The 27,800-nt window shown below is 46.3% G+C and overlaps 2 protein-coding genes across 3 annotated transcripts in view; both read left to right on the top strand.

Annotated features, from left to right (window-relative positions):
• Nucleotides 1-27,800, top strand: part of CASK (peripheral plasma membrane protein CASK) — a 942,297-nt gene that overhangs the window by 302,712 nt on the left and 611,785 nt on the right. The gene's annotated exons all lie outside the window — the stretch shown is intronic.
• LOC138358875 (uncharacterized) lies at nt 24,346-27,756 on the top strand. Its single transcript, XM_069317226.1, has 2 exons — nt 24,346-25,974; nt 27,751-27,756. Exons 1-2 carry the CDS (start codon nt 24,346-24,348, stop codon nt 27,754-27,756), a joined length of 1,635 nt encoding a protein of 544 aa, XP_069173327.1.

The raw sequence follows: 27,800 nt of genomic DNA, 5'->3' as shown, positions 1-27,800 counted from the left end.
TTGCATTTATTAAACAGTTTACAAGGATGAAAAAGTCACAATTAACTGTTGTTATTGTTATAAACAGCCTCCTGGTGCTTCGGAGCTCATTAACTGTTTAATAATTGTTAACAAAGCCGCCAAAGATTGAGAAAAGATGGACAGGTTCGTAAGTGCTTGCGTAACTGCTTTGTGAATCTGGCCCGAAAGTCGTAGTGTGCTCTCGGTAGTTCACTCAGTTGTTTGTCATCGGCGAGTGTTAGGTCTCCTCTACACAAGGGAGACCACACGAGGTGTGTGGTGTTTGTTCTGGATTTTACGTAGGAGAAGAAATATTTTGGGTTCCTCTCAGTTTCCCTGATTGCCTATTGCACTATTTGTCTCTCCTGGGTTTTATAGCATTCTTGGGGTTTTAGATAAATAACTTATATTTCACTCGCGCATGCACGTACGCAAGCAAGCACGCACGACCGCAAGAATGCATGCTCCCCCCGCACACGCACGCACACACACAAACACACACACACACACACACACACACACACACACACACACACACACACACACACACACACACACACCAAGATGCAGAATGACTTGAATAAACTTCGGGGATGGCCGGGGAAATGCCTACTGGACTTCCCTGATAAATCCAAGGTATTGACAATTGTGAAATTGAGAAGACTCTGAAACAGCAAAATATATGGGCAACTGGACATATTAACCCCCTCGCCCACCACCACAGGTTCCCATAAATAATTTAACAGCACATGCCAAACTTCCAAACATAATAATAGCATTAAGAAGTAAGTGTCTGGAGCATTGTACATGACATGCGCGAGATCCATTCTGGAATATGCTCCCCCAGTGTGGATCCTATGCTAAAGAAGCATCAAACTAAGGTTTGACTAATGATGATTAATTAATGATGATTAATAGACTAATGACTAATTCAAACTAATGTCCAGAGTTAATCAACGAGGCTTGTCAAGAACTGCGAGAATCGTGGTATGACAGGCTAAGGGAGCTGAACCAAACCACATTTTGCAGGCGATGAGTCACAATAACGTGGCTGAAGTATGTTGACCAGACCACACACTAGAAATTGAAGGGACGACGACGTTTCGGTCAGTCCTGGACCATTCTCAAGTCGATATCGACTTGAGAATGGTCCAGGACGGACCGAAACGTCGTCGTCCCTTCAATTTCTAGTGTGTGGTCTGGTCAACAAACCACATTTTGTGAACCTGAATCTAGGAGATATGGAAATGACATATCTCAGGGTAGTCGATATAGTTTATAAAGAAGGCATGTCTAGTAGAAGGCTGAGGTAGAACACTGATGTTTGGATGGGAACTATAGGAGCAGATGACTCACAGGGATGTTAGGAAGAACATATTTAGCATAAAAGTATTGAGTAAATTGAATGAGATAGCAGAAGCTAATGCAGTCTATTATTTCAATAATAGACGAGACGAGAAACAGATGGGTCTAGAGTCACTACGTTAGACAATCTACATCGGTTATTATGGGGCTCATTGGTACTAAATGTACTTGACCCACACAGCAATTTAGGTTAGTTCACAAATAGACACAACTCAGATAAACATTCACACGTCTCTGGAAATCAGACACAGTAATAGACAGGTCATATATGAACAGACAATTTAGCATGAAGAAGAAGAGGCAGAGATGTAAAGTGAGCAACTGATGGAATCACAGAGACATTAGAGCCCGAAAGAGGTCTAATGAACTCTATCAACATCAGAGGCCCGAGACTGTTCAACACGCTTCCACTACACATAAGGGACATAACTGGCCGACCCCTCACAGTGTTCAAGAGAGAACTATCAACATCAGAGGCCCGAGACTGTTCAACACGCTTCCACTACACATAAGGGGCATAACTGGCCGACCCCTCACAGTGTTCAAGAGAGAACTATCAACATCAGAGGCCCGAGACTGTTCAACACGCTTCCACTACACATAAGGGACATAACTGGCCGACCCCTCACAGTGTTCAAGAGAGAACTATCAACATCAGAGGCCCGAGACTGTTCAACACACTTCCACTACACATAAGGGGCGTAACTGGCCGACCCCTCACAGTGTTCAAGAAAGAACTATCAACATCAGAGGCCCGAGACTGTTCAACACACTTCCACTACACATAAGGGACATAACTGGCCGACCCCTCACAGTGTTCAAGAGAGAACTATCAACATCAGAGGCCCGAGACTGTTCAACACGCTTCCACTACACATAAGGGGCATAACTGGCCGACCCCTCACAGTGTTGAAGAGAGAACTATCAACATTAGAGGCCCGAGACTGTTCAACACGCTTCCACTACACATAAGGGACATAACTGGCCGACCCCTCACAGTGTTCAAGAGAGAATTATCAACATCAGAGGCCCGAGACTGTTCAACACGCTTCCACTACACATAAGGGACATAACTGGCCGACCCCTCACAGTGTTCAAGAGAGAACTGGATATGCACCTCCAAAGGATACCTGATCAACCAGGCTGTGACTCATACATCAGGCTGCGAGCAGCCGCGTCCAACAGCCTGGTTGATCAGTCCATCAACCTGGAGGCCTGGTCGACGACCGGGCCGCGGGGACGCTAAGTCCCGAAATCACCTCAAGGTATGTTGAAGGATGGAAGGAGGGACCCAACAGTTCAAGCTAAACCCTTACAAAGACGAGTGAGAGAGTGCAAACCAATGCTCTGACGCACGCACACGCGCGTGCGAGGGTAAGGGAGGACGGTAAAGAGTAAGGCAGGCAGAGAGAAACGGAGACGTCTACATGAACGCATAAAACTGTTCACGGACATGCGTTCACAGCCGTAATGGGCAACAGCATGCCTCAACCCTCCTCCCCCCCCCCCTCCCCATCCATTCCTACCCCGTACCCACACACACATGCACGTATATACACGCGTATACTTGAGGGTGTGTATACTGGCTGCGAGTGTTACGTATTTCTTCAGAAGGATAACCTTGTATGATGAACTTGTTGGTGTGTGGGAAGTGTTAGTGGTGCAGCTGTTGTACAACCCTTCATGTCTCACAACACCAGCTGTTGTACAACCCCTTCATGTCTCACAACACCAGCTGTTGTACAACCCTTCATGTCTCACAACACCAGCTGTTGTACAACCCTTCATCTCTCACAACACCAGCTGTTGTACAACCCTTCATGTCTCACAACACTACCTGTTGTACAACCCTTCATCTCTCACAACACCAGCTGTTGTACAACCCTTCATCTCTCACAACACCAGCTGTTGTACAACCCTTCATGTCTCACAACACTACCTGTTGTACAACCCTTCATCTCTCACAACACCACCTGTTGTACAACCCTTCATCTCTCACAACACCACCTGTTGTACAACCCTTCATCTCTCACAACACCACCTGTTGTACAACCCTTCATGTCTCACAACACCAGCTGTTGTACAACCCTTCATCTCAGCTGTTGTACAACCCTTCATCTCAGCTGTTGTACAACCCTTCATCTCTCACAACACCAGCTGTTGTACAACCCCTTCATCTCTCACAACACCAGCTGTTGTACAACCCCTTCATCTCTCACAACACCAGCTGTTGTACAACCCCTTCATGTCTCACAACACCAGCTGTTGTACAACCCCTTCATCTCTCACAACACCAGCTGTTGTACAACCCCTTCATGTCTCACAACACCAGCTGTTGTACAACCCTTCATCTCTCACAACACCAGCTGTTGTACAACCCCCTCATCTCTCACAACACCAGCTGTTGTACAACCCTTCATCTCTCACAACACCAGCTGTTGGGACAACTTGTTCATAAAAGTGTTCAACACCTTGCCATTAGGACCTGAATAAGTTCACAGGGAGTGAGCATGAATATCTGCTTCGTTTGATCCAGCCCAACCACTTGGGCTGGACGGTAAAGCGACTGTCTCGCTTTATGCAGGTCGGTGTTCAATCCCCGACCGTCCAAGTGGTTGGGCACCATTCCTTCCCCCCCCCCCCCCCCCCCGACCCATCCCAAATCTCTATCCTGAATCCTAGTCTTATTACAACAGTTCATTAGCCTTTCCGTAGAATAATGACTGAAGAATCCACTACATCTTTCAAGAATCATAGCGGCTTTATTTGCAATTATTTAATAGTGAGCTCTGAAGCTCTACGAGGTTGTTTACGTCAACAATAACCTTTGGGGGGTGTGAAGTGTCGTAAACAAAGCCGCCATGATTGTTGAAAGATGTAGAGGCTTCGTAAGGGAATGTATAAAATGCTTGGTGAATCCTGGCTCAGTTATCTCTTGCTGTCCAGACTGAACATTATATTATGATAATGTCTGCTGCTTGCCATGCTGTTAATGTGCCTTTGTCTTCTGTAATTATTGTACTGTTATTGTGTGTATATTTTCTCAATTATGAATGTACAACCATTTATGAATTAAATTTTTGATTTGGGAGTTTTATTGGTTGGTATTTGTGGAGCGGCGTGTTGTGTGGCCACAATACAGACATGTGTCCTGTGGCCACAATACAGACACGTGTCCTGTGGCCACAATACAGACATGTGTCCTGTGCCCACAATACAGATACGTGTCTTGTGGCCACAATACAGACATGTGTCCTGTGGCCACAATACAGACACGTGTCCTGTGGCCACAATACAGACATGTGTCCTGTGCCCACAATACAGATACGTGTCCTGTGGCCACAATTCAGACACGTGTCCTGTGGCCACAATACAGACATGTGTCCTGTGGCCGCAATACAGACATGTGTCCTGTGGCCACAATACAGACACGTGTCCTGTGGCCACAATACAGACACGTGTCCTGTGGCCACAATACAGACATGTGTCCTGTGGCCACAATACAGACATGTGTCCTGTGGCCACAATACAGACACGTGTCCTGTGGCCACAATACAGACATGTGTCCTGTGGCCACAATACAGACACGTGTCCTGTGGCCACAATACAGACATGTGTCCTGTGGCCACAATACAGACACGTGTCCTGTGGCCACAATACAGACACGTGTCCTGTGGCCACAATACAGACACGTGTCTTGTGGCCACAATACAGACATGTGTCCTGTGGCCACAATACAGACACGTGTCCTGTGGCCACAATACAGACATGTGTCCTGTGGCCACAATACAGACACGTGTCCTGTGGCCACAATACAGACACGTGTCCTGTGGCCACAATACAGACACGTGTCTTGTGGCCACAATACAGACATGTGTCCTGTGGCCGCAATACAGACACGTGTCCTGTGGCCGCAATACAGACACGTGTCCTGTGGCCACAATACAGACACGTGTCTTGTGGCCACAATACAGACATGTGTCCTGTGGCCACAATACAGACATGTGTCCTGTGTGCACTGATGTAATTGTAGCCTGATTGCTGAGTGTGTGATTATGATGATGTGATTGTGAGGACGTGAGAGTAGTTTGATTGTGATGATCATGTTGTGTGATGGTGATGTTGGTCGACCAAACTACCAACTAGACGACCTGCCAGGGGGGGACGTCGACCCCTCGAACCAACACCAGGTAACACTACACTACACTACGTGTCTGGGATGCTCCCGGACGCAGGTTCGAATCCTCGTCACGGTCCTTTGTGGATTTGTATATATATATATATATATATATATATATATATATATATATATATATATATATATATATATATATATATATATATATATATATGCAACAATGATCATAAAAACACTGATCCAAGTATGCAGAATAACCACATGTGAAAAATAGAGAATGCTTAACGCGTTTTCGGCTAATTCGCCTTCATCAGAGCAAAGTAGAATCAAAGTAGATTCTACTCTAGATTCTACACATGTGGTTATTCTACATATATATACATTATATATATAGCACTGAATGATGCTGAGTAGCAACCCAGCATGAAGCTATGTTGCAACCATGCATGATGCTATGTTGCAACAATACAGCTTTAATAAAATGAGTTCCATAATTATCCAATGGCTCTTTGGTAAAAAGTATGATTACTTAAGATGACTTAAACAAGAAAAACACTTGTCTTTGTGTGGCAGTATGCTGCAATGTTTGGCGTATGTTCTTGCTGTTTTTTTAAGCTGTAAACAACATGGTTGAATCTATATGCAAATTTCATTAATACAAAAGTGACACCTTGTTACCTGTTAAACGTGACAGAACCAGTGTTACCGGGGCTATCGGAGCCGCTAAAGCACAAGATGCAGCCATTTTGGAGACATTTGTCTTGCTATAAGTCACGGGACATGCATAGATCCGGGAAACACAAACCAAAACTGTCTCTATTTTCCGCTTGTTACAACTTGTAATAAAGTTGTTACATCTTGGCTTAACGTGTTTATGACGTATTAGAACGTTGTTACAACTTGCTATATTGGTTGTTATAACTGGTTAGGAGGTGTTAAAACTTGTTCGAACGTTGTACCAACGTCGTAGTTTCGGTGTGTGTTTGGTGGGGTGTGCTTATATCCTTGCTTCAGCGGAACACCAGTCACTTACACTTTATTTAGGCTCATTTTATGACTTGAAAAAAGTGCCAAATACACTTAAACACTTCATCAAACAATTTAGAATTTGTTCTACTATAAACGTGGACATACATTTATAAAGTTGTAACCATCAAGTATACGTGGACATACATTTATAAAGTTGTAACCATCAAGTATACGTGGACATACATTTATAAAGTTGTAACCATCAAGTATACGTGGACATACATTTATAAAGTTGTAACCATCAAGTATACGTGGACATACATTTATAAAGTTGTAACCATCAAGTATACGTGGACATACATTTATAAAGTTGTAACCATCAAGTATACGTGGACATACATTTATAAAGTTGTAACCATCAAGTATACGTGGACATACATTTATAAAGTTGTAACCATCAAGTATACATATTCTTGTGTCCTCCATGAACCAGGGTCAGAGATGTGTTAGTGTAGTGAGTTAGTGAGTGAGCACTTCACCACAAGTGACTGTAGTGTCCTTACAGTGCTAAGCAACATGGAATACACAAGGGAAGACATTTGGTAGTAGTTATCTTATACATCTGAGCACCGTAAAGTGTAAGTTCTAACAATGAGAGGTTAACACGCTGTTTAGCATGATTGCCAGTTCATACAGGTTATCTTGAGGTTATCTTGAGATGATTTCGGGGCTTTAGTGTCCCCGCGGCCCGGTCCTCGACCAGGCCTCCACCCCCAGGAAGCAGCCCGTGACAGCTGACTAACACCCAGGTACCTATTTTACTGCTAGGTAACAGGGGCATAAGGTGAAAGAAACTCTGCCCATTGTTTCTCGCCGGCGCCCGGGACCGCACCCGGGACCACAGGATCACAAGTCCAGCGTGCTGTCCGCTCGGCCGACCGGCTCCCAGGTGCAGTAGGCCGAGGCACAAAGACACGTGTGGCGCCCTCGCCTCCACACAACACACTACACGCCATCTTTGTTTACATTCTCCTCAGTCACAACTCAAAACACGTTCCAATATTGTTTTTGTCTAGATATTTACATTCATAATTTCACCTCATTTTCGCATGTTTTTCTATTGGAATATTTGCATTAATATTTACATTTTTTTCTGTATTTTAATTCGCGTTTTCCAGCAATTGTAAATTTTACGTTTTATGAATTTTAAAATATATTGATGTTTATTTTTCTATACTTTTTTTTGTTCAATTATCATATGCTACCGTGGACATTTTCAAGAGGAAACTAGATTTATTCCTCCAAGGAGTGCCGGACCAACCGGGCTGTGGTGGGTATGTGGGCCTGCGGGCCGCTCCAAGCAACAGCCTGGTGGACCAAACTCTCACAAGTCAAGCCTGGCCTCGGGCCGGGCTTGGGGAGTAGAACAACTCCCAGAACCCCATCAACCAGGTATATGTGGGCCTGCGGGCCGCTCCAAGCAACAGCCTGGTGGACCAAACTCTCACAAGTCGAGCCTGGCCTCGGGCCGGGCTTGGGGAGTAGAACAACTCCCAGAACCCCATCAACCAGGTATATGTGGGCCTGCGGGCCGCTCCAAGCAACAGCCTGGTGGACCAAACTCTCACAAGTCAAGCCTGGCCTCGGGCCGGGCTTGGGGAGTAGAACAACTCCCAGAACCCCATCAACCAGGTATCAACCAGGCAAAAGGCTGCATAATGGTTTGTTTTCAGGTCTTGCTTTAATAATTTATATACAGTATACAGAATCATTTAACACGGCTCTTGTGCATGTATAACACTGGGCTGTCATATATTTGGCAAATATATGGCTGGCAAATTTGTTCTTGTTTCAAATGCGGAAATCTTGTTTAAAAGAATAGTGAAAATAATGTTACTATGGCAGGATATGCCAACCTGGGACCTGGGGCCAGATTCACGAAGCAGTTACGCAAGTACTTACAAACGTATACATTTTTCCTCAATCTTTGAAGCCTTTGGTTATATTTATTCGACAGTTTACAAGCATGAAAACTTGCCAGTGAACTGTTGTTATTGTTATAAACAGCCTCCTGGTGCTTCGGAGCTCATTAACTGTTTAATAATTGTAAACAAAGCCGCAAAAAATTTAGAAAAGATGTACAGGTTCGTAAGTGCTTGCGTAACTGCTTCGTGAATCTGGCTCCAGGTCCACTTCGAACAAAACATGGGGCCTCGTAGCCTGGTGGATAGCACGCAGGACTCGTAATTCTGTGGCGCGGGTTCGATTCCCGCACGAGGCAGAAACAAATGGGCAAAGTTTCTTTCACCCTGAATGCCCCTGTTACCTAGCAGTAAATAGGTACCTGGGAGTTAGTCAGCTGTCACGGGCTGCTTCCTGGGGGTGGAGGCCTGGTCGAGGACCGGGCCGCGGGGACACTAAAGCCCCGAAATCATCTCAAGATAACCCTCAAGATAAGTGCCCGTAATATTATGTGTTAGTACTAAATATATCATTGTTAATTTCATAACACGGATTTGGGTAGTTAAGATTTTGGAATATACTAAATGAGATTTCTGGTGAGAAATCTTGGCAGTGGCTCCATACTGGAAATCGGCCTCGCTTTATGCAGGTCGGCGTTCAATCCCCAATGGTCCAAGTGTTTGGGCACCATTCCTTTCCCGCGTCCCATCCCAAGTCCTTATCCTGATCCCTTTCAATTGCTATATAATCGTAATGGCTTTTTCTCTTGTATGTTATTTTTGGGAGTAATCCAATAACTGTATTTTGAAAGGAGAAATTTGCTAAAAGAGTAATCGCAAATTCTGTCGAAATTAGAGAAAATGTTAAACAAGTATGGAGGCCTAAAGGCTGCAACAATGCAAAATTGAAAGTAGCAAATGAGCAAATCTTGTTTAAACAATGCTGCAACATTGTTTTGCACACGGGAGACATCTCCCGTCACGCAGGGTGCAGTCGCACCTCCACAGATCTCCAGTATCATCTATTGATACTGGTAATGGCTCAAAAGGGCCTCCACTTACGGGCTATTCATGCCCGTGCCACCTTTTGGGTGGCTTAATCTTCATCAATCAATCAATCATTGTTTTGCAACAATGACAGTTACAGCACTTGTGAATCGTTGAATGTCCCCAGTATGAGCACCACTAGGAGAGGGAGATCTTTGTCCAACCTAAATGTATTTTTCAATCCGTGTTGGTGCAATATATTCCATGATGGGACAGTCTCAGTGACCCTGTCTGTGATCTTTCAGGGATGACGGTCGTGGTAGTGACGAGACGCAGGCGTCGCACCGGCTGCTTCCTTCAATAAATTTCGCACCGTGGATTCAAATGAACAATTTCCTACGCTTGGGAAGGATAAATACGTTTCTATCCACTATTCAGAATCTGGATCGCAGGGGGTAGGATGGGACGGGGGGGGGGGGATGAATGTGGGTGTTATTGGGTAATGTTAACTGACGGACGGGCTCGGAGCGCTTCTGAAGGTACACAAAAAAGTTATAGCTGAAATTCGCATTAACAAGCGACCTTCCCCATTGATCTTGTTCACATCAACTGTCACCCAAGTGACAGTCTGCCAAGTCTGTCACCCAAGTAACAGTCTGCCAAGTCTGTCACCCAAGTGACCGTCTGCCAAGTCTGTCACCCAAGTGACCGTCTGCCAAGTCTGTCACCCAAGTGACCGTCTGCCAAGTCTGTCAACCAAGTGACAGTCTGCCAAGTCTGTCACCCAAGTGACCGTCTGCCAAGTCTGTTACCCAAGTAACAGTCTGCCAAGTCTGTCACCCAAGTGACAGTCTGCCAAGTCTGTCACCCAAGTGACCGTCTGCCAAGTCTGTCACCCAAGTGACCGTCTGCCAAGTCTGTCACCGAAGTAACAGTCTGCCAAGTCTGTCACCCAAGTGACAGTCTGCCAAGTCTGTCACTCCAATAATCTCCGTCATTATACTTCTTCCATTACTAACTATTTATCTCTCAAACGACTAACCCCAATAATGTAGCCAATAACCCTTCCCACAAATCCTTTCTCCTCCACTAAGTCTTCCCCTTTCCCCCCCCTGCCACTAACCACCCCCTCCCCCCACCCCCGCCACTAATCCCCCCCCCCCGCCACTAATCCCTCCCCCCCTCTGCCAATAGCGTTGGTATAACAACAAAAGGATAGAGCCTCTAGGAAAAAAATCCGTGGTTCGCTGGACTTGACACAGTGAATTTTCTGCTTGGGACTCTGGCTATTTTCATCCAGTAATTCACGAGGGATTATATTGTGTTAGGAGGCTACATTCGTGTGTGTACCCAGTCTTGTATGTTCCTCCTAACTTGTCCGTCACACGCATCATAAACACAGATGGCTTGTTTCCTCCGTTAACGTGTTGGCAAATATCACGGGTAGAATGGCCCTTGTTAATCATCCCTGAGGAATGCCGCTTATAATTTTTCACAGCTGCATCGTCTCTCACTGTTCCCATCTGTTTCCTACGTGAGAGATGTCCGGTCGGTTAGGTTAGGGAGCCGGTCGGCCGAGCGAGCAGCACACTGGTCTTGTGATCCTGTGGTCCCGGGTTCGATCCCGGGCGCCGGCGAGAAACAATGGGCAGAGTTTCTTTCACCCTTATGCCCCTGTTACCTAGCAGTAAAATAGGTACCTGGGTGTTAGTCAGCTGTCACGGGCTGCTTCCTGGGGGTGGAGGCCTGGTAGAGGACCGGGTCGCGGGGACACTAAAGCCCCGAAATCATCTCAAGATAACCTCAAGATAACTGTCCTCTCATCCATCCCTACACTTCCAGTTACCTCAGTTTGGTTCTAAAGTTCGTGTACGGGTCTGCCGTTCGGGACTGTCAAATTACTGTCCGACTGCCAAGGAAAACACTGTCAGCCAAATTTTATTTTTCCTGTTTAGCTGTCATTTCATAATTAAATATGATTTAAATTCAATGAATCCATGTCGGTGCTTTGACCCAGCGCACTCCAGGTGTTGTATGCAACCCGTTCTCGCACTTTCGTATAGTCAATATTGACTTATTAAGTACTTGCGTATGTGACATACTAAACATACTAGTTTATCTTGAAAAGCTTCATAGAAAACACCGACCTTACCTAACCTTCTTAGTATGTTAAGATAAGCATCTTATTGCTTCGTAATTACAATTATTATTTAACCTATACCTATAATAGGTTAAGTAATAATTGTAATTACGAAGCAATAAGATGCTTATCTTAACATACTAAGAAGGTTAGGTAAGGTCGCTGTTTTCTATGAAGCTTTTCAAGGTAAACTAAAATATTCACATTAAATTAGTATGTCACATATGCTCGTATTTAATAAGTCAATATTGACTATACGAAAGTGCGAGAACGGGCTGTATAGACACCCACAAATCTGAAAAATAAAAGAATTGACCGTTTTATTCCGTCCTGGGCTTTTACAAGTCTGTTGTTGTTGTTTAAGTTTCGCCACCTGGAACAAAAAGTTCGAAGCAGCACGGGCTATGGTGAGCCCGTAGCTGTATTACAAGTCGTGTAATGATGGAAGTCATGTATAACCTTAGCTTAAAACAATCCAGCAATTCCACGTCTTATTATTTTGTCCCGCTAATTTATTCCATAATTCAACTCTTGTTTCGAAGCCAGTATTTACCCCATGTCTTTCCTGAATCTAAACTTTTTTACCATTTATGCACTTTTGTGTTCTTCAGATTTCTGAAGGATATTAACTCTTGGGGCCAGATTCACGAAGCAGTTACGCAAGCACTTACGAACCTGTACATCTTTTCTCAATCTTTGTCGGCTTTGTTTACGATTATTAAACAGTTAATGAGCTCCGAAGCACCAGGAAGCTGTTTATAACAATAACGACAGTTGATTGGCAAGTTTTCATGCTTGTAAACTGTTCAATAAATTTAATCAAAGCCGTCAAAGATTGAGGAAAGATGTACACGTTCGTAAGTACTTGCGTAACTGCTTCGTGAATCTGGCCCCAGGTTCGTAAGTGCTTGCGTAACTGCTTCGTGAATCTGGCCCCAGGTTCGTAAGTGCTTGCGTAACTGCTTCGTGAATCTGACCCCAGGTTCGTAAGTGCTTGCGTAACTTCTTCGTAAATCTGGCCCCAGGTTCGTAAGTGCTTGCGTAACTGCTTCGTGAATCTGGCCCCAGGTTCGTAAGTGCTTGCGTAACTGCTTCGTGAATCTGACCCCAGGTTCGTAAGTGCTTGCGTAACTGCTTCGTAAATCTGGCCCCAGGTTCGTAAGTGCTTGCGTAACTTCTTCGTGAATCTGACCCCAGGTTCGTAAGTGCTTGCGTAACTGCTTCGTGAATGTGGCTCCTGGTTCTTCTTCTCAGGCTGGGGAAGTTATCTGCTTCCGAAGCTGTACTGTCTTCCAGGTCTCCAGGGACCTCCTCCCATCCACATGACTTTCCATTTGTCTGGATTAAATTCCAAGAGGAATATTTACCTCCTCCCCCCTCTCTCTCTCTCTCTCTCTCTCTCTCTCTCTCTCTCTCTCTCTCTCTCTCTCTCTCTCTCTCTCTCTCTCTCTCTCTCTCTCTCTCTCTCTCTCTCTCTCAGCATCTTTAGGCACGCCTGCAGCATAAAACTTGACTTTTCTCATTTATTTGCAGTCTAGCATATATATGTCATTTACGTAATTCATTTACATATGCATGCAAATGATTTACGTAATTCGGAAATGCTAGTAGCTCTGTGGAACGTCACGTCCAACCCACTTCAGTGATAATAATAATTACTCAGAAATCACATTTACGTGATATATATCACTTAGAAAATCCACTGGGACTATAGGTAGATGCGAACCTACGACCCCGGCATTGCCAGTCGCCTACTTAACCACTAGACCACCGCTGATGTAGAACTCAATTAACCGTATTGCTAGTGATTTCAGTAGGACTTCCCAGACTTCCTGTGATGTCAATAGGAATCCGGTTGTATGGCTTTTAAGAAGTGACGGTGGTCTAGTGGTAGAGTACACGACTGACAATGCTGGGGTCGTAAGTTCGAGCCCACCTATAGTCCCAGTGGATTTTCTCATTGATATATATATATATATATATATATATATATATATATATATATATATATATATATATATATATATATATATATAAATTAAATCAATGCTAAATAAGATAATAAAATAATAACAATAACATACAATTAATATTAAAATTTAAAAAACCAAAATAATATTGTAGGCAGATTAATTAAAATATATATTGTTTTGCTCTGCCCCCTGCCTGGCTGCTTCTATTTCTGGAATCCTTAATAACAAGGAGTTGGATGTTCCATAAAATGCCGGTCTTAGCATTGTTGGAGAAGTCACCATAAAACCCGGTAGTGTGTATATGTGTGCGTGCGTGCGTGTGTGTGTGTGTGTGTGTGTGTGTGTGTGTGTGTGTGCGCGTGTGTGTGTGTGTGCGTGCGCGTGCGTGCGCGCGTGCACAGTTCATAACAAAGGTCTGGAATGTATGTTTAAATCTCATTTCGCGTTCAGGCAGAGAATGTGTTGTATCTTGACTAATATTTGATAAACACGAGCACCGCATACAACAGTTTGGCCTCTTGGAGTGATGTCTGTGTTTAGCGCCGTCGGTATAATACTGATACTGACTAGGTCACGTGTTCACTCATTGCAGGCGATGAGTCACAATAACGTGGCTGAAGTATGTTGACCAGACCACACACTAGAAGTTGAAGGGACGACGACGTTTCGGTCCGTCCTGGACCATTCTCAAGTCATTCTCATTCTGTTGACTCATTGGTTCTTATCGTATTTGGCCTCTTTTTGTACACAGCTTTTTGTTAACTGATAATGTTTCCCTTGAAATTATTGTTATAGTGGTAGTTACCAGTGGTGATGGTCTGGTGACACTGGTGATGGTCTGGTGACACTGGTGATGGTCTGGTGACACTGGTGGTGGTCTGGTGACACTGGTCATGGTCTGGTGACACTGGTGATGGTCTGGTGACACTGGTGATGGTCTGGTGACACTGGTGGTGGTCTGGTGACACTGGTCATGGTCTGGTGACACTGGTGGTGGTCTGGTGACACTGGTCATGGTCTGGTGACACTGGTGATGGTCTGGTGACACTGGTCATGGTCTGGTGACACTGGTGATGGTCTGGTGAGACTGGTCATGGTCTGGTGACACTGGTGATGGTCTGGTGACACTGGTGATGGTCTGGTGACACTGGTGATGGTCTGGTGACACTGGTGATGGTCTGGTGACACTGGTGATGGTCTGGTGACACTGGTGATGGTCTGGTGACACTGGTGATGGTCTGGTGACACTGGTGATGGTCTGGTGACACTGGTGATGGTCTGGTGACACTGGTGGTGGTCTGGTGACACTGGTCATGGTCTGGTGACACTGGTGATGGTCTGGTGACACTGGTCATGGTCTGGTGACACTGGTCATGGTCTGGTGACACTGGTCATGGTCTGGTGACACTGGTCATGGTCTGGTGACACTGGTCATGGTCTGGTGACACTGGTCATGGTCTGGTGACACTGGTCATGGTCTGGTGACACTGGTCATGGTCTGGTGACACTGGTCATGGTCTGGTCACACTGGTCATGGTCTGGTGACACTGGTCATGGTCTGGTCACACTCCTCATGGTCTGGTGACACTGGAGACCAGACCATCAACTGTGTCCTGTGACTTAAGGTGACCTGTCCTGTGTCCTGAAGGTAAAAAAAAAAAAAATTAAAAAAATCTCTGATACTAAAAATCTAGAAACATAAACACGGAATTATAATATTATTGCACATATTTTATTTGAAAATTAACAAACATTATGTCAGCAATAATTATAATAATTAAATCAACACTAGTAAATTATACCAATAAATAATTCAATACAACTTGGTAAGGTGGTTAGGTTTTCACGCGCGCCTCACAGGACTTAACCTGAGAACTTTATTAACTTTATTAAGTGTGTGAGATTTTCATTAACTTAGAACATTATTATTTATAATAGAAGTCTTTTCAAATAGACATTAATAGCTAAAAAAAAAAAAAGTATCAGGGGAAAGCGCCAAGCCATTACGACTTCATAGCACTTGGAAAGGTTCAGGATAAGGATTTGGGATGGGACGGGGGAGGGAAAGAATGGTGCCCAAACACTTGGACGGTCGGGAATTGAACGCCGACCTGCATGAAGCAAGACCGTCGTTCTTCCGTTCAAAGTGGCTGACATAATAATAAAAAGGCACTCGGGTAATATATATATATATATATATATATATATATATATATATATATATATATATATATATATATGTAAAATATATATATATTTAATAAAGTTAGATAAATATACACACTTAACAAAAGAATAGGGGTGGTAGGAGAAGAAAATATCAAAGTGTTCAGTGAGGATCCGCAAGGTCTTCTCTGAGTACTCTTTATTTTCTTTAAAATTATATTTTTTTCTTTATTTTATTTTCTTTCTCCGAGGCTATGGGTCCCTACACTTGCACCAGAGGTGGTACCCCTTCTATATATATATATATATATATATATATATATATATATATATATATATATATATATATATATATATATATATATATATATATATATAATGTGTGTATATCACGAAAATAAACACGTGATTAAAAATGTGACAATGTCAGACCACGGAGGAAAAATGAAACAGGAATTTCCTTAAGTACTTTCGTATATTAATACATCTTCAGAAGGAGTGATTTTACAGATCGAGTGATGGGTATAATACATCTTCACTCCTTCTGAAGATGTATTAATATACGAAAGTACTTAAGGAAATTCCTGTTTCATTTTTCCTCCGTGGTCTGACATTGTCATATATATATAATATTATTTATTTATATATTCAGCACTTGTTAATGAAAATATATTTTACGCTTGTATAATCAATTAAATAATGCGTGTTTCTTCTCAAGCTTGATTCTAAACAGAAAGTTTATCCCACACAATTAGCCCATAAATGACTTACAGACACCACTGTGTGGAACTTACAGTAGCTTCTGTACATTGCAGTTCCGTTATTCTTACGTTCGTATGACTATATTACCGCTAAAGTCTTGGTAGTGTACCTTAACCTCTAAGTTATTTATTGTGAAAACATTTCTCACATTTATAAATGTTGCTCAGTAATTTATTGGCTACTTTGTGTTGTCACGTCAAGGTGTATATTGTGTGCACACAGTAGCGAGAGGGGTTAAGACAGTGCTGTACTCAGGGGGGGGGGGAGTACTCACAGTAGACAGGGGAGGTGGGATATCTTGAGATCTTGAGGTTAACTTGAGATAATTTCGGGGCTTTTATTTTTAGTGTCCCCGCGGTCCGGTCCTCGACCAGGCCTCCACCCCAGGAAGCAACCCGTGACAGCTGACTAACACCCAGGTACCTATTTTACTGCTAGGTAACAGGGGGCCTTGGGTGAAAGAAACTATGCCCATTGTTTCTCTCCGGCGCCTGGGATCGAACCCGGAAGCACAGGATCATAAGTCCAGCGTGCTGTCCGCTCGGCCGACCGGCTCCTTCCCTCCCTTAACCGGGGTTAAGACAGTGCTGTACTCAAGGGGGGGGGGGGAGTACTCACAGTAGACAGGGGAGGTGGGATTGGTGTTCTTAAAGATTCGCTGCCTTGAACAAAAAGTTCCAAGTAGCACGGGCTATGATGAGCCTGTAGTGCTTAGGGGGTGGGAGTACTGCAGTAATGATCACTGATTGATTGATTGATCAAGAGGTGGCACGGGCATGAATAGCCCGTAAGTGGTACATTAATGATCACGGTATTGTAAAATCTATATAATGGTTTTGGTGAGGGTGGAGAACTGGGGAAGTGTCCTTGACGGTGGTGGGGGGGAAGTTGCTGACGGCGGGGAAATGAAACAGTAGACGTGGTGCAGGAGAAGCGAGTCTCATGTCAGTATCGGTTGGAGATAAAGAGAGCCGTGTCCCCCCCCCCCCACCAACCACAGAAATTCCTGAGCTATATCCTCTCCTGTCTGTTGGGCGTCTGTTCCACCCCTCCCTCCCCCTCCATCCCTCTCTCCCTCCCTCCCTCTCTCCCTCCCTCCCTCCCTCCCTCCCTCCCTCCCTCCCTCCCTCCCTCCCTCCCTCCCTCCCTCCCTCCCTCCCTCCCTCTCTCCCTCTCTCCCCCCTCCCTCCCTCCCCCCTCCCTCTCTCCAGTCAGGCCTCCTTTGCTCTCTCAGTTATTGAAAACATCAAACTATTCCTTGCCGAGCGAACAGTGTGCAGAAACGTTATGTTTTTGTTTGCCAGTAAAAATGTTTCTTCGACTGTAGGTCTTTCTTGTGAGTAACACGTCAAATTTTATGGAGATGCATTCAAGTTTCTTTTTAAATATTAAATGTACTTAGATCCCGTTATTTTTTTTATGTGACATATATTTACATAATTTTGTAGGTTTGCTTTGTTACTCCTAGTTGTTATTTTTAGGAGAGTGACGTTATTATTGAGTGAGGGAGCCGAGCGGACAGCACGCTGGACTTGTGATCCTGTGGTCCTGGGTTCGATCCCGGGCGCCGGAGAAAAACAATGGGCAGAGTTTCTTTCACCCTATGCCCCTGTTACCTAGCAGTAAAATAGGTACCTGGGTGTTAGTCAGCTGTCACGGGCTGCTTCCTGGGGGTGGAGGCCTGGTCGAGGACCGGGCCGCGGGGACACTAAAAAGCCCCGAAATCATCTCATGATAACCTCAAGAAGATCATGAGACATACAGACACTCCGACACCTCCACCGTGACCTCGGGAGGCTGGGAATATCACGAAGTATTAAGAAATTAGGCCTATTGTTTACTTGACCTCGTGTTTACATTGCGCCACTTTTCAAATGTAAAACATTATTTTTATACGGTAAAATTTTATGTTTAGTTAAGGTTAATGGGTGTCCAAGTTTTGTTGGCAATTATTTATATTTGCAATACACGAGGAAACATTTACAGGGTGCGATTCGAACATAAGAAGTGAGCAAAGCGTAAACAATATCAGTTGAGTCACTCGTACGTGTTTTTTTGATACACGAACGAGGGCGGGGACTGGATTAGTGAGCGTTTAGCAAACGTTTATGAGGACGGGGAGTGGGCCTGACGGCTGAGTGGACAGCGCTCATAAGAACAAAAATGTGTTACATTGTGCACTATAACTTTCCACATCCCGTTATCTTCTTGAGTAATCTTGAGATGATTTCGAGGCTTAGCGTCCCCGCGGCCCGGTCCTCGACCAGGCCTCCTTTTTGTTACACACCCCCAGGAAGCAGCCCGTAGCAGCTGTCTTAACTACTAGGTACCTATTTACTGCTATGTGAACAGAGCATCAGGGTGAAAGAAACTCTGCCCATTTCTTGCCTCCTCCGCCGGGGATCAAACCCTGAACCTTAGGACTACTATTCCCGAGCGCTGTCCACTCAGCCGTCAGGCCCACTCCCCGTCCTCATAAACGTTTGCTAAACGCTCGCTAATCCAGTCCCCGCCCTCGTTCGTGTATCAAAAAAACACGTACGAGTGACTCAACTGATATTGTTTACGCTTTGCTCACTTCCTATCTTCGAATCGAATAATAGCTCACTACCCACCAACAAACAATGCAAATTTGGTACTCGGTTGTGAGTCAAGTCAAGGGCAGAAGAAGGCGGATAGGGTAGTCAGTTATCCACCGGTCTTAGGACACCTCCAGACGACCACGCGAGTGTACTGGGGGCGGGAAATTGGGTGTGTTTGATTTTGAAGTCGACCGTCTAACTATATCTAGTAAGCAAGGATCGGCGTGGAGAATAGGCATACATTTTTATCTAACTGTGCAAAAGTTTCTTTAAATATCACAATATTAAAATTATTAATTATAGCCCGAGTTTCTAATATTGTTCGAATTTTTCTCACGTTAGTCAATGTTGAGGCCTAATCATAATCAGTTTTAAGTTAGGTAAGGCCAGGTAGTAGGCCGCCGCAGCAAGTAATACACACACACACACACACACACACACACACACACACACACACACACACACACACACACATACACACATACACACATACACACACACACCAACCCGTCCTCGACTCAAGTCCATTACATCCAGCGGTCGACCCCACAGACGCATTCATAAATTTTAACATGCTGTTCATTCAAAACGGGAATTTTCGCAAGTATAAATTAATATTATAATATATTAGCATATTATGTATATATAGTCATAGGTTAAGTTAGGTGTTTAGGTTCTGTTGGCGATTATTTGTATTTGTAGTACGTGGGTGAAGCATTTACAGCGTTGTGACTCGAACAAAATTCGTCAGTGAAGCACTTGTTCCGGATATGTTCGAACGTCAGCAGTTGTGAGTCGTTTGTAAACCGCTTTTCATTCATAAACAGGGGGTTTGGCGGGTGGATGGAATCACTTTTGGATCTTTGTTTGGAGGACGGGTTGCGCACACACATGAAACCTTTCCAAAGCTAAATGGGTTCCATGTGAAACACGTGAAACGTTAAGTATCTCAAGTAATCCCGTCTGACGTGTGACACCTTTGAGAAACATGCTGTTCATATACCGTATTTGACGGTGTATAAACTAACGCATATAATTTATAAAGAGTATTTTGAGTAATTTATTAGTATGTTTTATCATACATTTATTGAAAGTGAGTTTGTGAGGGTAAACATATGATTCTATGCTGTAAATATAATATTTATTCTGTTAGTTGGGGACCAAAAGCATGTGTCCTTCCGATGGCAAGCACATGAAACATGGAATGATTGAAATATCGCTTAATTAAGCTGTAAGATAAACATGCTGGTTGTAAGTTTAACATATTGTAACTGGCGCCAGTTGGACATAGTTACCAAGTCTGACGAGTTAATTGGCCCTCGAATATTTCACCTGCTGATATTTGGCCTCGCCAGTCAATTTTAGATTTTAACGAGTTAACTAATTTTTGGTAATTGATGTACGTGATAGTGATGTATGTGATAGTGCTTTATCATGTGGTCGGGGGAGGACCAGACCACGTGTGTGGGCCACCCGCATGCCTTCACTATCTTCCCTCACCTGCAATACAGGTTCTACTATGCTCCGGATAAGTGTGATAGTGACCTGCCCAGGCCTGGTAAAAGCATGATAGTGACCCCGACCAGGACTGGTAAAAGCATGATAGTGACCCGACCAGGCCTGGTAAAAGCATGATAATGACCTGACCAGGCCTGGTAAAAGCATGCTAGTGACCTGACCAGGCCTGGTAAAAGCATGATAGTGACCTGACCAGGCCTGGTAATAGCATGATAGTGACCCCGACCAGGCCTGGTAATTGCATGATAGTGACCCCGACCGGGCCTGGTAATAGCATGATAGTGACGCCGACCAGGCCTGGTAAAAGCATGATAGTGACCTGACCAGGCCTGGTAATAGCATGATAGTGACCCGACCAGGCTTGGTAAAAGCATGATAGTGACCCGACCAGGCCTGGTAAAAGCATGATAGTGACCTGACCAGGCCTTGTAATAGCATGATAGTGACCTGATCAGGCCTTGTAATAGCATGATAGTGACCCGACCAGGCCTGGTAAAAGCATGCTAGTGACCTGACCAGACCTGGTAATAACATGATAGTGACTCCGACGAAGCCTGGTAAAAGCATGCTAGTGACCTGACCAGGCCTGGTAATAGCATGATAGTGACTCCGACGAAGCCTGGTAAAAGCATGCTAGTGACCTGACCAGGCCTGGTAATAGCATGATAGTGACCCGACCAGGCCTGATAAAAGCATGATAGTGACCTGACCAGGCCTGGTAAAAGCATGCTAGTGACCTGACCAGACCTGGTAATAGCATGATAGTGACTCCGACGAAGCCTGGTAAAAGCATGATAGTGACCTGACCAGGCCTGGTAATAGCATGATAGTGACCTGACCAGGCCTGGTAATAGCATGATAGTGACCTGACCAGGCCTGGTAATAGCATGATAGTGACCTGACCAGGCCTGGTAAAAGCATGATAGTGACCTGGCCAGGCAATAGCATGATAGTGACCTGACCAGGCCTGGTAAAAGCATGATAGTGACCTGACCAGGCCAGGTAATAGCATGATAGTGACCCGACCAGGCCTGGTAAAAGCATGATAGTGACCTGACCAGGCCAGGTAATAGCATGATAGTGACCTGACCAGGCCTGGTAATAGCATGATAGTGACCTGACCAGGCCTGGTAATAGCATGATAGTGACCCGACCAGGCCTGGTAATAGCATGATAGTGACCTGGCCAGGCCTGGTAATAGCATGATAGTGACCCGACCAGGCCTGGTAATAGCATGATAGTGACCCGACCAGGCCTGGTAATAGCATGATAGTGACCTGACCAGGCCTGGTAATAGCATGATAGTGACCTGACCAGGCCTGGTAATAGCATGATAGTGACCTGACCAGGCCTGGTAATAGCATGATAGTGACCTGACCAGGCCTGGTAAAAGCATGATAGTGACCTGACCAGGCCTGGTAATAGCATGATAGTGACCCGACCAGGCCTGGTAATAGCATGATAGTGACCCGACCAGGCCTGGTAATAGCATGATAGTGACCTGGCCAGGCCTGGTAATAGCATGATAGTGACCTGACCAGGCCTGGTAATAGCATGATAGTGACCTGACCAGGCCTGGTAATAGCATGATAGTGACCTGACCAGGCCTGGTAAAAGCATGAGATACTCAAATCACAAGGAATATTTATGTGAACAAATTATCAGTATATTAACAACTAAAATTTGCATGAATTTTGAGGAAAATCTAAATTTTAAAGCAAAATGTTTATTATACTTTGTATTTGGCGTTTAGGATAATTTGTGATAAACTATCTTGAACAGTATGGAAAAGCAAAGAACATTATGGGGGCCTCGTAGCCTGGTGGATAGCGCGCAGGATTCGTAATTCTGTGCCGCGGGTTCGATTCCCGCACGAGGCAGAAACAAATGGGTAAAAAGTTTCTTTCACCCTGAATGCCCCTGTTACCTAGCAGTAAATAGGTACCTGGGAGTTAGTCAGCTGGCTTCCTGGGGGTGGAGGCCTGGTCGAGGACCGGGCCGCGGGGACACTAAAGCCCCGAAATCATCTCAAGATAGGAAGCAGGCAATGTTCAGGATGGCTGCAATTGTACTGAAGACGCCACCCTGTAAATATGAGCTGTTTCTTCTTGGGCAACTAGGCCTATTGCATGTTTGCAGGTGTTGGGGGGGGGGGGGGAGAAACAAGTCACATTGCATACAAGTTGGTTCGCCAACGGATTTTCAAACTTGCCAAACTTTACCCATACCTAACCCAACCTCAGCAAATATATCCTAACCAAACAGTATATGCGGGTTTTGACAATCGAAAAACGAGCCTTGTCAAAACGCCTGCATGCAATTTGATCATTACCCTTGGTGTGTTGCGGGTGAGGACGAGGGGAGCACGCAGCGATGGACTGGCGTCGAGCACCTTCCCCTTGTCCTAGTAGGTCAACTCTGCTACTATCGTCCGTACGCGTAAAACTTGGGCCATCCTGCTATCCAGGGCTCATCTGCTGGCAGGAGCGACGGGTGGCGGAGTGGAGGAGGGGTGATGGAGAGGCTGTGGCGGTGCAGCATCCCTGCCGGACACATCTCTTCATCAGCACACCCTCGCCTCCTTCACTGCACCACGTGATAACATGATGTACATTCACCGCACCTGGTCAGTTTACAAACGTGGTCGTTATTAATGAGCGAACGCGGTTGTCACCGACTTTGCCGCTAGCATTAGGGAGGGAAAAGGATGCTGAAGCGCATGCGTGCAGCTTCCAGGCCACGTTGCCACTGTCTCAGTTTCCCCTTAGTCATAGTAGCCAGGCTCCTCCAGTGGTGCAGCCGGTCCACCCGGCCCTTCATCCACGCTGATAAATGACTCTGTGTTAATCCCGTATTGATTAGACGAGGCAGTAGTGCGAGGGTAAGAGGAATCTGTGGAGAGTAGCGGCATCGTACCGTGGTGGGAGAGGACGGCGGAGGGCAGGCGGAGAGGCAGTCCTCAGTACGTGCCAGGCAGCCCCACGCGACCTGCCTCCCTGCCGTTCCTCGCCCCCCCCCCTTCCCCCGCTCCACCCTCCAGGGGCATCGTCAGTGCTCGCTGTGCCAGAGTCGGAGGTCCTGGAGCTGGCCCCGACCCTCCCGCCTGCCCCATGTTGGTGCCTGGCACCCATGGATAAATACACAGGCCGGGAGAGATGTTATCTGAGAGATTATTATTTTGGGGAAAAGTGACCTTTTGTGTGTTTGATAGTTATAACGTACATATTTGTGTGTTTATACTCATGTGTGTACATAAATAATTGTTAAGGCTTGAGTGTATTGCAAATGTGTTTTTGTTAGTGAGAAACTTGAGAAAAGTTTAAACAGAAATAACTTATCATCGAAGTGTTGACTTTGCGGGTTGCTCTATGATCGTGGGCTGTGGGCGTGAAGTCAGTGGGCGGGTCAGGTGGAGTGAGGGCAGCAGCAGGAGCAGCAGGAGGTGAGCGTGGCAGCAGGTGAGCGTGGCACCTGCCCGGGAAGGCTGAGGTACCTAGCGGCGGCGGCGGCGGTGTGAGCCCTCGTGCCAGCTGCCCTCCGCCATGGATCAATAGCCGCGCTGCCCACCGTGCGAGGCGCCCCCGGAGACCCGCACCTGTGTGCTCCCCGCCGCCGCCCCCGCTGGCTCTCACGGTGTGGGCGTGCGGGCGTCCTGCCATGATCACCTGCCCAAACCAAGACGAGTAGCGCCCGAGGGGCGAGGACCCAGCAGCAGCACCAGCACCCACAGGCATCACCCCTCCCCCCCCCCACCCTCCCTCAGAGACGTGCCCGCCAGGGGGATATGCGGCGCAGCAACCAACCCCCGATGGATCTGCCCCGAGAGTACCACGGCGCGCCCCCCGAGCACTACCGCGACCACCCGCCCCCGTACCGTCAGCACGTCAACCTGGAACACTTCCGCCCCGCCACCAGCATGGACCTCTACCGCCCCGCCACCTCACACGCCGAGTCGTACCGTGGCTCCGGTGCCGCGCCCAGTCAATCCGACCCCTTCCGCTCCGGGTCAGGAGGCGGTCAGGGGCTGCCCTCCTACCACGTGTGCAGCTCCTCGGCCGAGAGCTTCCGGCCGAGCAGCACCGGCCACACCTTCCACCACAGCCCCAGCTGCCCCCACACCTCCATGGCCCCCCACCCCCCGCCCCAGCACGACCCCTTCCACACCTTTTCCAGCGACATGTGTCGGGGACTTGGCAACGGGTCGGAAGGTTACTCTGAGAACACGCTGCAGGCACGACCCCACGAGCACCACCACCACGACCCGCACCACCACGACCCGTACCTCCGTCACCCGTCGCCGCAGGACCTGGGCGGGTCCCGGGGACACGTGTCCGCAGCCCAGGCACCGGACATGTACCGTGATCTCCCGCCTTTAATGCCCCACGCACCACACCACCATCACCATCACCATCACCATCACCAGCAGCAGCAGCAACAGCAGCAGCAACAGCAGCAGCAGCAGCAGCAGCACTCTCATCATCTGGTGCGCCACAGCTCCACCATCGACAGACACACGCTGGAACGCCACCGGACCAACCTGGAAACGCGCGGGGGGCTCGAACCCCATCAGGAGGTAGCGAGCCCGAGGGATCCCCTGGGACCGACGACGCTGCTGGAGTCGGGGCACCACATGAGCAGCGCCCCCGACATGCTCCGACACCACCGCTCCGTGCCCGACATGTACGCTTCCTTACAGGAGGAAGAACAGTCTGAAGAACAGCACACCTACGGCGAGGGCTGCCGTCTGCGCCGTCAGCAGTCCGTCAGCAAGGAGGGCACCGCCAGCGGCTCGGGCAGCGCAGCGTCAGAACCCACCACTCGCCCGCGGTCTCGGCCTTTTGGTCTGCAGAGGCAACACTCCCTCGGGCAGGAGCTCTCACGACCCTTCTCCAATACTCTGGACTTCCGACACACGCACGACCTGAGGGCCCTTCAGCAGGACATCACTAGGTCACAGAGCAACGCCCTTGACCTGGCGCGGGCGGGGAGCGTGGGCGGCCTGTCCCCGAGCCTCGCTGATATCCGTAGATCCCGCAGCAATGCCCAGGAAATGTGTCGAGGGGCGCGGGCAGGCAGCGAGGGCAGGGAGATCCGGCATGCCCACTCTACCCACGACATACCCATCTCTCATTCGCCACGTTCCAGGTCGCCACGGTCTCACCAGACCCTGCCCGATGTCTACCCGGAGCCCCCAAGGGCCTCGTCGGGGGGCTCAAGCGGACCCTCGCCCCCAATACCCAGTGGACCGCCCTCGGACTCGGCACGGCCCGGAAGTGCGGGCCAGGGCGGTGTTGACTACCCAAGGCAGCACTCTGCCTACTGTGAGGTGGCCCGGGCCGCACAGCAGCAGCAGCAGCAACAACAACAACACCATCACTATTACCATATGAACGTGCCGCAACAATCTAGCAGGGTGAGTCAGGTAGGAGGGAACCACCAACCCTACCACCACCACTACCACCACACCACCACCACCCACCATACAACAACCACCCACCAGCCCAACACCGCTCGGCAGACACTTCGCAACGGTCGACTCAAAGTCAGTTGGGCTCATTTATCATTAGTTGGTCGTTGGTGATTATTAGTTGGTGTGTTGCGGCTGATGTTGTTAGCCTTAGAACTCACGCATTCACAAATTTGTTGTTTTTCTCTAAGTTTTGTATGGATCATTTCATCAATCATCGATGTCTATTTAAGTTACTGAGAATTTTCTTTTCAGTTACATTTGAATGTGTTTCTGGCCCGTAGTCGTGTGTGTGTGTGTGTTTTACATAGAAGGTTGCAGTACCTTGCGTGCCTTCAGATGTTGTGAGTGCCTCGTAAAAGCACGTTGTGTATACGTAATGTATTTAGAGAATGGTTTGCACTCATGCTATCGTCATGAGTAAATCTATTCATTCATATATATATATATATATATATATATATATATATATATATATATATATATATATATATATATATATATATATATATATATATTGTACTAGTTTTTGCAACCCTTGTGTGAATCAGCTATTAGATGATTTTAGATTGTCTCGTGTCTTCAAGAAGCTAATTTAATGATTTTCATTGGCGCGGATTTCATCGTCCTTATTTATTAATAGTGTTATGGTGATGAGTTTAATGTGATTATTATTTGATGATGTGAGGACTGTTCGGGGATGCCGTTGATGCCAGTGATATGCCCGGTGCCGCAGGTGTGGGGCATAGAATGTAGCTTCATGCCTGACGTGGTGCAAGTTCTGCTTCAGACCTGGAGTGGAGTGCACAACGTACTGGAGTGAACGATATGGAAGAAAATACAGAATAGAACCAGAAAAGAGCAGGAGTGCCATAGGCACAGTCAGAGAACACTGTATAAACATCAGAGGTCCGCGGTTGTTCAACATCCTCCCAGCGAGCATAAGAAATATTGTGGGAACAACCGTGGATATTTTCAAGAGATAACTAGATTGTTGTCTAAAAGAAATGCCGGACCAACCAGGCTGTGGTGGGCCTGCGGGCCGCTCCAAGCAACAGCCTGGTGGACCAAGCTCTCACAAGTCAAGCCTGGCCTCGGGCCGGGCTTGGGAAGTAGAAGCAGTACTAGAACCCCATCAAGCAGGTATCAAGCAGACCTCACATACCTACTCCTTCACAACTTTACATTTGTCATGAGTTCACACCCTTAGCAATTCTACACCTATCGAAGTTTCACACTTGGTGTTGCACTGTCGTAGCCCAACACTTGTGGAAATTGAAATTGAAATAAGTTTATTGAGATAAAATACACACAAAGAGATGAGGTAACTCAAGCTATTCTCACCCCGTTCAGTACATCGTGTTAATACATACATAGACACACATCACAAGCAATAAACATTTTACCAAACATTCTGAGAGATAAACATATACATTTCCTCCTTTACACAAGTACAACACTTGTTGGGTGCCCAAACCTGCTGGAACTCAGCCCATCCTCCGTTTTGGTAGTACTTACACTAACGATGAGGACTATATTATATATACACCGACGAACAACAACGAAATTAGAATGTAGAAATCTGAACTATTGAGTTGAACAACCCGGAAAAGTATTTTTTACTTTTGTTGCTTTGACAAACTAAACTAACCTATCCTAACCTTCCTAGGCCTAATTCACGATATCTGAGGCCTAATATAGTACGTAAGTGTGCTTTACTAGGCCTAGGAATATCTAAGTTGGTGTTTTTAGTTTCATTTATTTTAAAAGAA

The sequence above is a fragment of the Procambarus clarkii genome, chromosome 87, assembly GCF_040958095.1.
Source record: "Procambarus clarkii isolate CNS0578487 chromosome 87, FALCON_Pclarkii_2.0, whole genome shotgun sequence".
Classification (NCBI taxonomy): Eukaryota; Metazoa; Arthropoda; class Malacostraca; order Decapoda; family Cambaridae; genus Procambarus; species Procambarus clarkii.
The sequence above is the reverse complement of the archived record's forward strand: the minus strand, read 5'-3'. Positions and strand labels throughout refer to the sequence as shown.